Source organism: Pelophylax lessonae, assembly GCF_965119305.1.
Source record: "Pelophylax lessonae genome assembly, chromosome: 4".
NCBI lineage: Eukaryota > Metazoa > Chordata > Amphibia > Anura > Ranidae > Pelophylax > Pelophylax lessonae.
The window spans coordinates 213945566-213960139 of NC_138771.1; the positions used below are offsets into that span (position 1 = coordinate 213945566).

The 14574-nt window shown below is 41.0% G+C and overlaps 1 protein-coding gene across 1 annotated transcript in view; it reads right to left on the bottom strand.

Moving 5' to 3' along the window:
- The window catches only part of HDAC10 (histone deacetylase 10), a 74026-nt gene that overhangs the window by 30931 nt on the left and 28521 nt on the right, over positions 1-14574 (bottom strand). The window contains exons 8-13 of the mRNA XM_082255988.1: positions 9563-9689; positions 8815-8880; positions 8400-8459; positions 7313-7402; positions 4958-5064; positions 2674-2741 (exon numbers count right to left, since the gene is read on the bottom strand). Coding sequence (XP_082112114.1) covers positions 2674-2741; positions 4958-5064; positions 7313-7402; positions 8400-8459; positions 8815-8880; positions 9563-9689 — 518 coding nt within the window. The remainder of the gene's footprint in view (positions 1-2673; positions 2742-4957; positions 5065-7312; positions 7403-8399; positions 8460-8814; positions 8881-9562; positions 9690-14574) is intronic.

Sequence of the window (14574 nt, forward strand, 5' to 3'; positions counted from 1 at the left end):
AGCAGACTCTGTCCCTAACAGGATTGAGAAGAGATCGTAGATCAGGATTGAGTGCAGATTCACCCCACCCCCCACACAGCAATATCGATTGTAGTTTGTAGAAGACACTGACCCTATAATTCAGCAGACTCTATCCCTAAAATGCCTACAACTCGCCCTGCCTAAACACTCCGACCTGTCCCTCAATTCTATCCGGACACAAATGGTTTTTTCCTGCCTATCTTTCCCTAATCAGCAGCCAGCACATTGATGTGTGCTCTGTCCCTTAGCTAAGCAGCAGAATGACGCTGCTGCGGCGGCTGCCTCGAACTTATAAAGACTTGGTCACATGCTTCAGACGGCCAATCACAGCTACTAAGACATTTGCAGGCATGGCTGGGATGGCTTAAGGCACACCAGTTAAACGATTGTTGATTGGCTGTTGAAAGCCCGCCATGAAAAGAGCGCCAAAGCATGCAAAACCCGGAAATAAAACGACCGAACACGGATTTTTACCCGAACATACAGTAAAGTGTCCGTGTCCGTGTTCGGGTAAAAAAAATCCAATTATTCGGTACGAACACGAATAATACAGTCCGTGTTCGCTCAACACTAATTATGAATGGTTACACAGAGCTGTGTCTCGGCTCGGGTGCCCCCATAGTAAGCTGCTTGCTGTGGGGGCACTCAAAAGGAGGGAGGGTCCAGCAGAGCCAAAGAAGGACCCGAGAAGAGGAGTATCCAGGTTGCTCTGTGCAAAACCAACTGCACATAGCAGGTAAGTATAACATGTTTTTTTTTTTTTTTTTCAATAAAAAGAACAAAGAGACTTTACAATCACTTACACGGAACGGAGTCCGTTCTGCTCAGCAGGGGGATCGATCCGCTGATCCCCGCTGAGCAAGCGGATGACAGCTCCGTCTCCTCTCTGTGTGTGGAGACGGAGCTGTCAGATCCCCGCTGTCCTCTATGGGGAGATCGGATGAGAACGGATCACCTGTCCGTTCTCATCTAAACCCATCTGATCCGATCCACCAGACGGATGGAAAATGGGGTTTCCATCCATCCAGATTTCACGGACAGGATCGGAATCGGATAGCAGAGGGTGTCAGTGGATGTCTTCACTGACATCCGCTGCCCTATAGGAATGCATGGAGCATTTGATCTGGTCTGCCTGAAAAACTGACAGGCGGTTCGGATCGCCCATGTAAAAGGGGCCTAAGGTAGGAGGCAAATTCTGCTTGTAGCAGAAAGGATGGGATGGCTGTAGGTGACCAAAGTCATTGTAGACAGGCAGCAGGAATGAAGCAAAGATCGGAGGTCCATGTAGCTCACTGCAAGCAGGAGCAACAGCAGGGAGATGCTTTTTCAACACTGTATGGCGGGAAAGAGAGTACTTGTGCATGCAACACTTCACCCAAAGGATGAGGTTAGCATTTAGTGCCACAGCATTAACCACTTCCATGGTAAAACTGGCAGGAACGGGGAATAATGGCAACCAGCAGGCCAAGTAAAAGAGGTAGTTCTCGTTACTCAGCCAGGCTGGCTTGCTCACTAAGCGAATCTTCAGAGACAGGGCAAGTGCTAATGCAATGCTAGTGGCTCTAACTGGAAAGCACTGCACAGCCAACTTTAGCAGAATGGAGTGTGGAAAGTCCTAATAGGTAGGTGATAGGCGAAGCCAGAAGTGCGGCCGGAGGTTTTATCGGAGGACACAAAACTGATGCAATGCTGATTTTATCCTACTCAAATGTGAGTCATACTATTTTTTTTCAATAAATGAATCATAATTTACTACACTATATGGAGTCTTCTGTTCCCCCATGTTGCTCTGTCTGAATCAGAGACAGCAGGATCTCCCCCTTCTACATCCAGAAATTACCCTTATACTGCCAGTGGATTTTCTTCATGCTGTTACCCCACAGCAGTAAGGTAAGGGTGTAGTGCACCCAGAAGAGTGGTCTTACCCCTGTTTAACCATCTGGTGCTGGGACTCATTCAACTCACCTTTAACACCATCGAGTGTTCACTGCTATTGGTTTTTAATTCATCACAGTAATCACTTTGTTGGACTTTTATGAAAGGGATTTATTGGTTTATTTCACAGTAGTTGGTCCACTTTCACCATTGACTATTCTCACACTATTATAGTGCACATCACTTTTAGCACCTGTTTTTACATTGATGCACACATGTATTGGTTACTTTTGTTATGCACCTTTGGAATTGTATTATTTTTGGGATTCATTTAATTGTTAACCACATTGACACACCTTTTCACATTTATTTTTGGCATTTTTAGAAGGATTATTATTTATATTTGATTAGCCACAGCTCCATATCCATCCATTTCAGTTATATCTCTCTCAGCTTTGGTAAGGCTAACCGGGCAGCTGCAGCTATCGTTTGGCTCTTTCACTTTCACAAGATAGCGCAGGGGTCACTCTATCAATCTTTAGTGAATAAACAATTACTTCTTCTGCAGGGTAGTTCTGTTTGTATCTCTTTCGGGACCTAGCAGGGTCTCTCTAACATATAAATGGTAAAATGATGCCTTCTCAGTTCATTAGTCATTGGAGCATTGACCTTTAACTGTTGGCAATCTAGTAAATTGTTTCAATTTAAATAAATTAAATTCAGATATTTTCATAAACAACAATACAGTGTGCAACAGAAAAAAAAATGCTAATTTACCATCATGCAATAAACTCTTCCAATATGGAGCATGCACATGTCTTGCATTCTGTATAGATTCTAACGCACTACAAAAAATAAAATAAAGAACAAAACAAACAATCAGGACAGAATACTCATTCGGTCTCATACAAAATTTATTTAGCTAGAGGATGGTTAATCTATGACCCTTGAGAACGACGGCCTGTGTGCCGACGAAAGCAGTCGGGAGCATTGGGACGCAATCACCCTGATATCACTGCCATTTCCGGGACCGATTGCAACGGACCAGTGAACGCGGAAGTGGTACCGTCCTGTGTCCAATTTCGGATACTGAGCTACAATGCCCATTTTTATGTCTTTGATGTAAGTGTGTCCACTTTATTTTATAATAAACTGCTTGAACGTACTTCACTATCCTGGTCATTCCTTTATTCACATATCGCTGAGGAGCGTAAGGTGGAGGAGGATTGTGAAGTTCTTTGGTATAGAGGCGGTTGTGGAGTGGATAACTTTGGAGGGCCTGGTCTTTCATTTTCGGAGTCTGGTCGCATTGAACCATTCTGCTTGCATTGACCCCCTGTAATAAGGGGGGTCGGTGCTTTCTGGTAAGCACATTCACACATTGGGTGCCTATGTGGTGAAGGGATTGAAGATTTGTTTCTTGTGAAGAAGTTCTATCCCTTGGAGATTGCACTATTTTATTATTTACTATTGGGACTATATTCATGAACTATTTATTCACTGACTTTTGATGCACTTTACTATGCACTTTTTTCAGGAATATTTATTACGATTTATACAATTTTTCTCTGTGTACTAACCTTTGTATACACCGGTTTGCAAATAGTTGATGATTTTCAATATTCATGCACTTCATATGACAATTTTATTATTATTATTTATTGCACATTTGCACTTTTAAGGCGAGCGCAGCTTAGTACACCCTGGGTGTATCATCTATCATTCCATACATTTTTACGATTGAGTCGCAGCTCCCCAATTTTGGTTCACACCATTACATTGTGCACTTCTATATTTTTATATATTTATATATGTTTATGCTTTTATCCACTTATGTAGTTCACATATATATCACCAATTGAATTCTTCACAAACTTATATTCATTTTTGCATAATTTGCACTTTTAAACCACCAATTGAATTGTTCACAAACATATATTCATTTTTTGCATAATTTTCACTTCTATCCAAGAGCGCAGGTACTTTTGGCGCCTAACGCCATTCGTTTATTAATCTATGAAAGTCTGATGGAAGTTTGTAGTTAAAGATGAAGTCAAAGCAAATATAAAAATAAATCATGCAAGTAGGTGTACAACATTAAAAATCATTATAGGGTTTTTTTGTTTTTTTTTAAAGCAATTAGTATATGTACCTCAATTTCACTTGAAATCCCCTACTCAGATTAGAGAAGGAGAAGCCATTCAAAGAACCAATTAATCAGCTGTGTTTCCATGATGATGTGTTAGCATGACAGTAGGAGAAAGCAGAGTGACAGAAAAACTCATTAGGCCGGATTTACACCAATGCGGCAACGGGTCTCAGCAGGGGGGATATAGTCGAAATAATCAAAGCCGAGACTTGGCCTTTGATTGTGCCCAAAGCCAACCACTGTTCAACTCCTTTCTGCAGAAAGGCCAAAATCTTAGCTATAGAAAACAAGCGAGGATGCACCTACTCAAAAACTTTCCCTGTTACAGCTAAGACCGAAGTGCAAGCAGGGCTAGGTCCTATTCCCAACACTAGGCAGAACAAACTGATTAATGATAGCAGAGCGTGTGGGATTATGCCTGCACAGTGCAGGGACAGCCTCCATAGGTGTGGTTAGGTTTTTTCCTTGCCTAGTGCCTATTCCTGATGGGGGGAGCATAACCCTACTAGTAATGAAGATGGAGCTGCATCTGTCGATGAACGAAAAACTATTGCTCCGTGGTACAGTTCTGAAGCTTACACACCCATTGTAGATGCTTTTGGCTAACAGGTCAGCATATGCACCCTAACTGGTCTGCTGCTATGCAGTCCCATACACAACAATCTATGATGCCCATTTTCAATGCTTTCAACACATCAACCTCAGGGACATGTTTACTTGCTGCCTAATATATTCCCACTGACTTTCAGATGGAATTGTAACAAGGTAATCAAGGTTATCCACTTAACCAGTTAGTGGTCAAAGTCACAGCATGGTGTGTGTATACCATATATTTTCCTGCAGAATACCATACACTCTCCAACATTGACAACATAATAGGATAAGGGGTAATTCATTAATAAGCAAGCATACCTGAAACATGGCTCCATTTCTCCTGATAATCTTGGCAAAGGATCTCCAAGCAATGTTCTTACAGTCATGGAGACGGATTCTGACAGGGATCGAAGGTGATACCCACCCTGTAAAAAGATGAGATAATGTGAAATTCAACATAATGGATTGTCACATTTAAATAAACAGCATTGGCTGACAGTATAATGCACAAAAGCATACAGCAATCAACACAATTTGTTCATAAGTATACAATTTTAAATGACAATATAATGATCAGATTAGCAAAACAAATTATTACTCAATCTTATAATAAAACCCCTGATCACCCCAGCCAGACAGCATAGTCAGGGCTTTACTGTAGTTAAGTTATACAGTTTCACAGAGCGGTCTCCGGACTTTTGAATAAAGGAGCAGCAGCACACCGTGAGATCAAAACTATAATCCAAGAAGGCTTTATCGCCTTCATTGGTTGATATTGTTTATTTATTGGTGTTAAATGAATAGATTAGAAAAAAAACACTCACTTGTTCATCGCTATTGTTCTGCTGTTTTAACTTATAAATAAAATCTGAAAATTTTAAAGGATACTACACTATGAGCAGTCTGTCTCTTGTGTTTTAACAAATCCATATATAGGATTATCCTCCTCCGAGCACACACGGACTGGTGGACCAGAGATCACGGGGATCTCTTAAGCGCTATTTGATCTTTTTTAGCCATAAGGTAAAAGAGATCAACAACATCGGGTGAGTTTGTATTCTTTCCAATCTTCTAACACACGGAGGGTGTCACCATCACTATTGGATCTGGGGGATAGCACTTTGCACCTCTGAGAAGAATTAATGCTGTTTGGAATCCAAAGAAAAAATTGCTATTTACTGTAGATTGCACCTTCTATACACTTGGACTGTTTTTGCACTTAATTTAGGACTACACTTATTTTTGGAATGATATTGCACAATTTTTTTCCTTCATTTACTATGAATATATTTATTGCACCTGAGCATTTTATTCATGTTATGAATTTTGTATCACATGAAAATCACACAGGTTATGCACATTGATTGAGGAATTGCGCTGCTAATAGTTGTCTGACTATTCATATTTTAAAGGAATAGAGAAGTTGTGAAATGTTGAGTTATTTTTTCAGATCATCCCCTCCTCTCAGCAAGCCCCCAAGTGTTAGGTTGACATCCTATGGAATCCTGCAGAGCCTGACTTGCTCACAGTGCTTCCCATCCCCTATGTATGTGTATCCTATTTTCAATTCTTGAAAATAAAATTCCTACCTAAGAGCTGATACCACAAGGTGCCTACTATATGTGTTGCAAGCATGAAAAATCACTTCTGTACCCATATCTGCTTTAGACTTTGTTAACGGACCTTAACTTTTCCAAACTTCTTGGCTGCGTCCAGACAAGCACCATTTTACTGTCCAATGACACTGGCCTAATGGCCAGTAGGAAAACTCTTATTAGACAGAGTGAGGGCAGTTGTTGGAGCTTAGCCATGGAGTCAGGCATCAGTAAAAAAACAAAAAGCAATGTTTCAGTGAGGCGCAAGGACAACGATTTTCTGCCTAATAAAAAGTTTATTGCAAGCATCTTGTGGCATCTACCCCTATTGGCAAATAAGGCCGTAGAGGGAATGTGTGTTGCGTAGATGTGGTGGGTGTCAGAATTGTTGGAGCTTTGTCTATCAAAACAACCTGGGGTTTGGCTTTGATTGGGTAGGGGGGTTTGGGAGGCACTTCTGGGTGCTTGCACTTTATGCTTGCAGCATTTCTTATATTGCAGTGACAGATACTTTTGCATTTTATAAAATGCATGGTAGATTCACTTTATAGTGCAAGTAAACTCTAAAAATGAGCTTCTTGTATTTACTCCACTTTGTTCTGTTAAACATTCCACTAAAAGCACTTTGCTATATCGGTTTGTTAATTTTGCAGGAATCTAGTGCTGTCCTTTGTACACGGATATCAGTTACACTGTTCTCAGCTATCTCGGACAACTACAAAACCACTTCCCTCTAAGTTATGGTCAACAGAAGGCCAACAGGAGGGCAGTGTTGCTTAGTATTATCTGGTTTCTGTGGTCCTAACACAGAAGGGTTAGTGACTGTTGTCACCCTAGGACTGGAAGTTTGTTACTGCTAGAATCACTGCTAGAATCACCAGATAAAAAGAAAGAAAAAAGTAAACTAATGCAGCCTCCATAGCCAAGGAATGGTAAACTGCAATAGAATACCGTTTTGTTTTTGGGTTTGCATACGCTTTTAAGTATTTAATAATAAATGCATCATTTGGAGTAATGCAATATCAATTAGTATGCTAGTAATGCTGCAGACACAGCAAAAAGGTTGAGGAGTATTTACCTCAAGGACAGCGCACAGTTTTCCATGGCCAACATGCATAAGCAGATGAGTAAGGTGAGAAAAACACTCTGGGGTTGCACGCATCAGTCCCTGTAAAAACAGAAGTATACACAACCTATGTTCAATAACATAGTGATAACTTTATCTCCACACTTACGAATAAATATAACATAAAATTAGAGAATGGTAGTTTTGTCACATACCAAAACATCTGTGTTCTAGGCTCTAATAGAAGCAGTAATTTACTGAACTAAGTGCTGCATGCCAGTTCTATAGCACGGATAACCTACCTATTCACCAAGCTACTGCTCTCAAACAGCTATGCAGCACTTAAAGTGCTTCTAAAGTTGTTTCTACCTTAATGCGTGCTATGAAAAAAAAAAACATAAAAAAAATAACATTCTGGGTGCAGCCCCCCCCCCCCCTCTTATACTTACAGCACCTGAGCCCCATCTTAAACCAATAATGTGCATGGGAGCAGTGGCTCTCTTGTGTCTCTCTCTCCTTATTGGCTGACACAGCAGCGGGAGCTGTCTCATACTGCTGTCAGTCGCAGCCAGTGAGCCAATTAGGAGAGAGCAGGTGAATACACACACAGCGCAGCTCGGGACTGAGCTTGCTTGAGTGCCCCCAATAGCAAGAGGCTTGTTATTGGGGAGCACTCAACAGGTGGGAGGAGCCAATGCTGCCAGTGGGGCACCCAAAAAGAAGAGGATCAGAGCTGCTCTCTGCAAAACCATTGCACAGAGTAATGGTTTGTTATTTTGATTTAAAAAAAAATCCTTTTAAATCACTTTTTTCTTTTTATAATCAGAAATGTGTTTATTGTAAACTTAGAAAAGAGAAACTGTACAATGTATCTCCAGGACAATACAAAGTACACATATACATTGTTACAGCACAGTCATGAGTGGGAAGGGAAGGAAAATTTCAACATTGCACACCCAAAATATCCAAAGCATTTTTCTTTAGAATCACTTTAACTAAGGGGGGAATGGGCTGCTTCTGCTAAAGCCTTATCAGTTTTTTTTATGGCAGAATTAAAAATATAGTATTTCTAAAGCATAATTATGCACAACATACATACCTCAGGGTCTCCAAATCCTGAATCATATCCAGCTGACACCAAAACAAGTTCAGGATTAAACTAAAAATATAAAGAACTTTAGAATTATTTCACTGCATGGGATTTACAAAAATACTTTATGTGCTTATATAAAGCTTTAAGCTGTAAATCAGGTAAAAATGTAAATAAACGTCCTACAAAATACATAGGGAAATCAACAAATTTTTCTGTGCCACATTAAAAAATCAGATGAACCTATTTCAGGTCCATATGCGCCACCCATGGCTCAGCTTATAAAAGGCTTTATGCTTTTTGTTACCCCCCCATAGTGTCAGATTGAGTCCAAAATGACAGCAATGTCATGAATTCAAAACTACCATTATCAGTAAGGCAGATAGGACCCTGGAAAATGTAACATTAGCTTCATAAAACGTACCTCAAATGCTAACGGAAGAAGCACATGGAAGAAAGCTGCAATATAATCGCCATTACTCATGCCAATCTGAAAATCATGGTTAAAAGAAAACAAAAAATGTAAATGTAAAGACTGTGACAAAGAACTGTTAGTTCAGTATAACTAAAGGCAAAAGTTTTTTTTTTTTACGTTTTGGACAGTGGAGAGGGATTAGAACACTTGTGAAGTTTTCATTGCTGTCTGTGCCCCCATTAGGGAGATTCATCTTATTTATTGAAGGTAAATCATTAGTGAAGGTAAATCTCCCCAGTGGGACACAGATGGCAAAAAAATAAATAAAAATCTGACAGGGGATATAACTCTCTCCTACTCTATCCAAAAATAGAAAAAGGTTTTGCCTTTCACTCCACTTTAATATTTCAACGCTACATCACAACTACAGTCAGATTTAAGTCTGCCCTTTAAAGTTGAATCTGTTTACACATCAAACAAAGGAAAAGAAAAGCATACGGCACAGGCTGCCAAAAGCAAAACTACACACTCTACATGTGAGAAACTGTGTGATTTCTGGCTACGTGCAGTGCAGTGCATTAATTAGGACTTAATTTAGTAAATCATAAATAGCTACAACAAATTGATTTAAATTGCAGAACAGAATTGCTCTTCACATGTCTACTACTGTTGCAGTAGGGCAATTTGTTCTTTAGTTTAAATTATGCTCAATTTTCAGCAGGAATAACATTTCTAAAAAGAACCCTGAACTTTGTACCTGGTTCCATGGAAGATTTAGATTGTAACCTGTTCCTTTGCCTTTTCCAATAAAATCATAATCCGACTCGCGCAGATTTGGCCAGAACGATCCATGTTCATAGCGATGCCAGGAAAAGTACAGGACACTACAGTACAAATGAGGAACAGTACATGAGGGACAGTCAAAATAAAGGCCAATAAATCATCGCACAGGGAGTTGTGCTCTAGATTCATATTAGCAAAATAAAAAAATAAATAAAAACAACTTGAATAAAATCTAGTATACACTTTGGACAAATGTCCTAGTGGTGCGGCTCACATACTGCAGACAACATGGGCAATGCAACATGTAGACCACCCTTTTCGTGGCACAAAACAAAAGCCCTTTAATATCATGTTGCTTCTGAGTAGGATGGATAACTCTCGAATCCTCTTCGAATTTTAAGGCAGAATGTTTTACTGTCCATAAAGGAAAACTGGTTTTTGGGGATCTATTATATTTTTGTCCAATTACGCAAAGTCAAGGTATTTTTTATACATAAAAATTGATTTCATAGATAAAACTTGAGTTAAAGGTTTGTCTTTCTATATGATGAACTATATTCATTTTTATCACTTTCTCACCTTCTCTTTTCACAAAGCCTTCATTATATCCTTTATCAATAAATCTCCTACTAAGCATCTAAATAATCCTCCTCGAGTATAGTTTTTAACTTTTAACTTTAACTAGTTTTTAATTTTAACCTTATGAATTGCACTTTCAAGATACAGTATTTAGGTTCTCAAGGGGGCATATCAATGCATACTCTGTACGAGGGCCGTGTTTTCCTGCACTGGGATGCACAGGTGTTCTGTGCGCCTCTTTACATGCAGTTCCACGGTCGCTGCTCCCAATTTGACATATGTGCAGGTGCACAGACCCGAACACAGACAGTGGGAGTTGGGGGGACCGTACAGATGTCAGATTGACAGCAGCAGCTGTGTCCGTGCAGTCACAGTCTGTCACTTACGACATCAATGGAACTGCCTGAATGAAACACCCGTGCATCCCCGTGTGGGTAAACACAGCCTTTGCACATGGTACGTATTGATACGAACAAGGCCTTATATCCCGAAAGAGAAATTTATGAAGGTAAAATGAAAAAATCACTTCAAACTTTCATTGAAAGTAATTCTACCTGGACTCTTTATCACTCTGTCATAATGCTTCTCCGGAGTTGTGTTATAGACCGATACATCTTTATCAGTAATTTTATTTTGCCACCTAGAAACCTGGTTTATGTCATAATCTACTGCATCCCTCTGAAATTTCTTACCTGTCCTCATCATACATTCCTGATCCACTTTATTTTTTTTCAGGGTCCTACAAGTCAGATATTTCACTGAATGATTGCAGTTTTTCCTTCAATCTTCATCTAATTTGTGCATCTTTGTTTTTTTTTTATTATTAGTCCCTTATTATTGAAAAAAATTAAACCTCTACAGACTCTGCATCTTCTAGACCTGCCTTTCTCAACCTTTTCAACAGGAGAGTCCTTGAAATAGCTTTCTGGTCTCAGAGAACACCTGCTAAAAGTACTAGATCTACAACTCATGATACATTAGTGTAATGGTTATTGGGAAGAACTACCCCTTACAGAGAGCTAAAAAAAGATCAGTGGTGTCAATGGGAACTTATCTTAGAGGCAGACATTGCTCACTGCTCAAGGAACACCTAGCAACCTCTGGAGGAATCCTAGATTCAATGGAGCCTTGGCAGGGCTGCCGCTAGAATTTCCGGGGCCCCATACAGCCTACCTGACCCAGGCGAAAATATCAAGATGATAGGATTACAAAAAATAAATGAAAATCATCATTAGCGGACACAAACAACATAACTGTCACAATTCCTGCTAAATCTAAAACATAAAAAAGGTAATAAATAAAGCTCTGTGTGTGTGTGTGTGTAAATGAGGTCTTGGTCCTCATTCACATGGGCACTGTGGCCTGTACAGTGTGAATCAGTGTTTATTTTTAAATGTGGCTATTGCTTCCAGTATCCTATCTCAGCATAACCCCCCCCCCCCCCTCAAAAAAAAAAAAAAAAAAAAAAAAAAACTGCACTAATCAGTACATTTACCCTCGAAGCATAAATTCTGTCTGCATGCCAATATTTTCCAAAAAACAAAAATGCAAATATTCCCTCTTACCAGCACAAATTGTTGCCCCCAATCCCACCTCCCCACACAAATTCAACCCCAATCCCCCTTCCTATCAGAAATCTTCCTCACCCCCAAGAAAAATCACCCGTCCAGCACACATCCTCTTTTTTTCTCAAATTCCCTATTCTAGCACAAATTCCCCTAAATCTCTCCCACTAGCACAAATTACCCCCACCCCCCCATCCCTTTCCCAGCACAAATACCCCCGATCTCTCCTCCTAGCAACCCCCCCATATCCCCTCCCAGCACAATTCCCTAAAACCCCTCCTTTGAGCACCAATCCCCCCCCCCCCCCATTTCCTCCCCCAGCACAACTCCCTCCCCCCAATCCCTCATCCTAGCACAAATAGACCCCAGCACAACCCCCATCCAATCCCTCCACAAATTCACAACCCCCTCCCCCCAGCACAAATCCCCCCCCCCAATCCCCCAGCCCTCCCTCTAGCACAAACATCCCCCCCCAATCCCCCCTATTGGCTCAAATCCCCGAAACCCTCCTAGCACATATTATTCCCCCCCCCCCCCAAATCCCCATCACACTTCCTAGCACAGAGAGCTGCCAATCCCTCCTTCTGCCCAAACTTCCCAGGCATAAATTATGTTTCTACTATTATTCCCGATTTGCCCTCATAGGTTACAATTTAACTGGGGGCTCTATCCCAGCCGACAGGGGGAAACCACTACAAAGCCAGGAGGCGGTGCACTGCGATATGCTCTTCCCTTCTGTCAGAACAACACTTGTCCATGCAGCACAGGAGACAGGATCGCTCCTACATTGCATCGGACTGTACACACACAGTTTGATTACCGTCCCCTACCCACATTTCCTACTGTCGGCAGATGAGCAGCCCATGGAGGAGGTAGGGGGTGATAATTAAACTGTGTGTGTGTAGTATGATGCAACGTAAGAGCAATCCTGCATGGACAAGTGTTGTTCTGACAGGAGGGGAGAGCACAACATAGTGGACCTCCTCCTGGCTCTTTCCTCTCCATCACTTCTCCACACTGCAGTCCCCTTGTCCCGGCTCTAAGTGTGCGTGGGGACAAGCAGCTGAAAGCCGGCGAAAAGCCGAGAGGGGGAGAAACTGGCTTTCAGCTGGTGGAGGAAGAGGCACACAGTGCATCGTTCTGTCATTGATCCCTCTTCCCACTGATCCTCCTGCTGTCCGGGCCCCCGTGTGCCCAAGCCCCATACAGGAGTATCCGTAGTACCCCCCTGATGGCAGCCCTGAGCCTTGGTTGAGAAACCCTGTTCTAGACCATTGTCAGGAGGCACATCTAATTTTAACCTGCGTGGAACCACATTTTGTACAATTTACTTATCCATCATGACTAAATCCCACCACAAATGGACTTTTTTGTCCATCATGTGACCTATATTTTTAAATACCTCTCCAAAACACCTATTTTTTTATTACAGGCTCTCCATACTTAACGACCAGGTTCCCTTCCAGCGACCAGGTGGTTAAACAAATTGGTTGTTAAACGGAGGAGCCACAAGTAATCAATATTTTAAGAATTCCTAACTACTGTACTGTATTCTGAAAAAAAAAGGTCTAAAACAAAACTCCAAATCAATAACATTGTTTTCATTTGGATAAGCACAGAAAGCAAAAATATCAAACAACAAAAATCCTGTACTGTACTGTAAAATACAACGATGTACAGTGCCCAAAAAGCTGGTCGTAAGTCTGAGCGGTCGTTAAACATGCAAGTCGTTAAAACGAGGAGTGTCTGTATTTATCTTTAATTTGAATAATATATTCACTAAAGTGATTGTAAAGTCTCGCTTTTTTTTCTATTAAAAAAATAACCAACATGTTATACTTACCTGCTCTGTGTAGTGGTTTTGCACAGAGCAGCCTGGATCCTCCTCTTCTCGGGTCCCTCTTCGGCGCTTCTGGCCCCTCCCTCCTGTTGAGTACTCCCACAGAAAGCAGCTTGCTATGGGGGCATCTGAGCCAAGCAGCAGCTCCGTGTATCCATTCAGACATGGAGCTGTAGTTTGGTCCTGTCCCTCTCTCTCCAGATTGGCTGAGTTTGATTGACAGCAGCGGGAGCCAATGGCGCCACTGCTGTGTCTCAGCCAGCCAATCAGAAGAGAGAGTCCCGTATGGCTGAGGCACTTGTGGACATCGCTGCATAGAGATGGGCTCAGGTAAGTATTAGGGGGGCTGCTTCACATGGAAGTTTTTTTCATCTTAACACATAGAATGCATTAAAGTAGAACCTTAGGCTACAAAGTTTTTTTTTTCCATTTTGGATAGGGCCAGGAAGGGTTCTAACCCCTGTCAGATTTTTTTTTCACCATTTGTGTCCCATTGTAGGGATTTCCCTTCACTTCCTGTCCCATAGTCAAACAGGAAGTGAGAAGAAATCCCTACAAATTAAAAAGGAATTTCTTGGGGTCCCCCAGGTCACCATAACTAGTGTCCCAATTGGAATTTTTCCCTTCCATCTCTTTTCTAGGGACAACCCAAAAATGTGGGATTTTCTTTTACTTTCAATGTGAATGGTAAACAGGACAAATAGAGAGGGTGAATCTCCTTAACAGGGACACAGACAGCAATAAAAACTGACAAGTGTTCTAATCTTCCCTGTATCCAAAACTAAACAAAAAAGGTTTTGCCTTTAGTTAAACTTTAAGATAAAAAACCGTCTGCCTTTACAACCCCTTTAACTGTATAATACTCCCAAAAGCCAAAAATGTCCAACGCTGCTGCAGAAAGATTCATCTTAAAAAGAGCAATACTCTTGTATTTTTACTCCTTCGGTGTGATAAATCTTTCTTAAAAATAAGTGTAGCTAGTGCATCTATAAAATGTGGCTA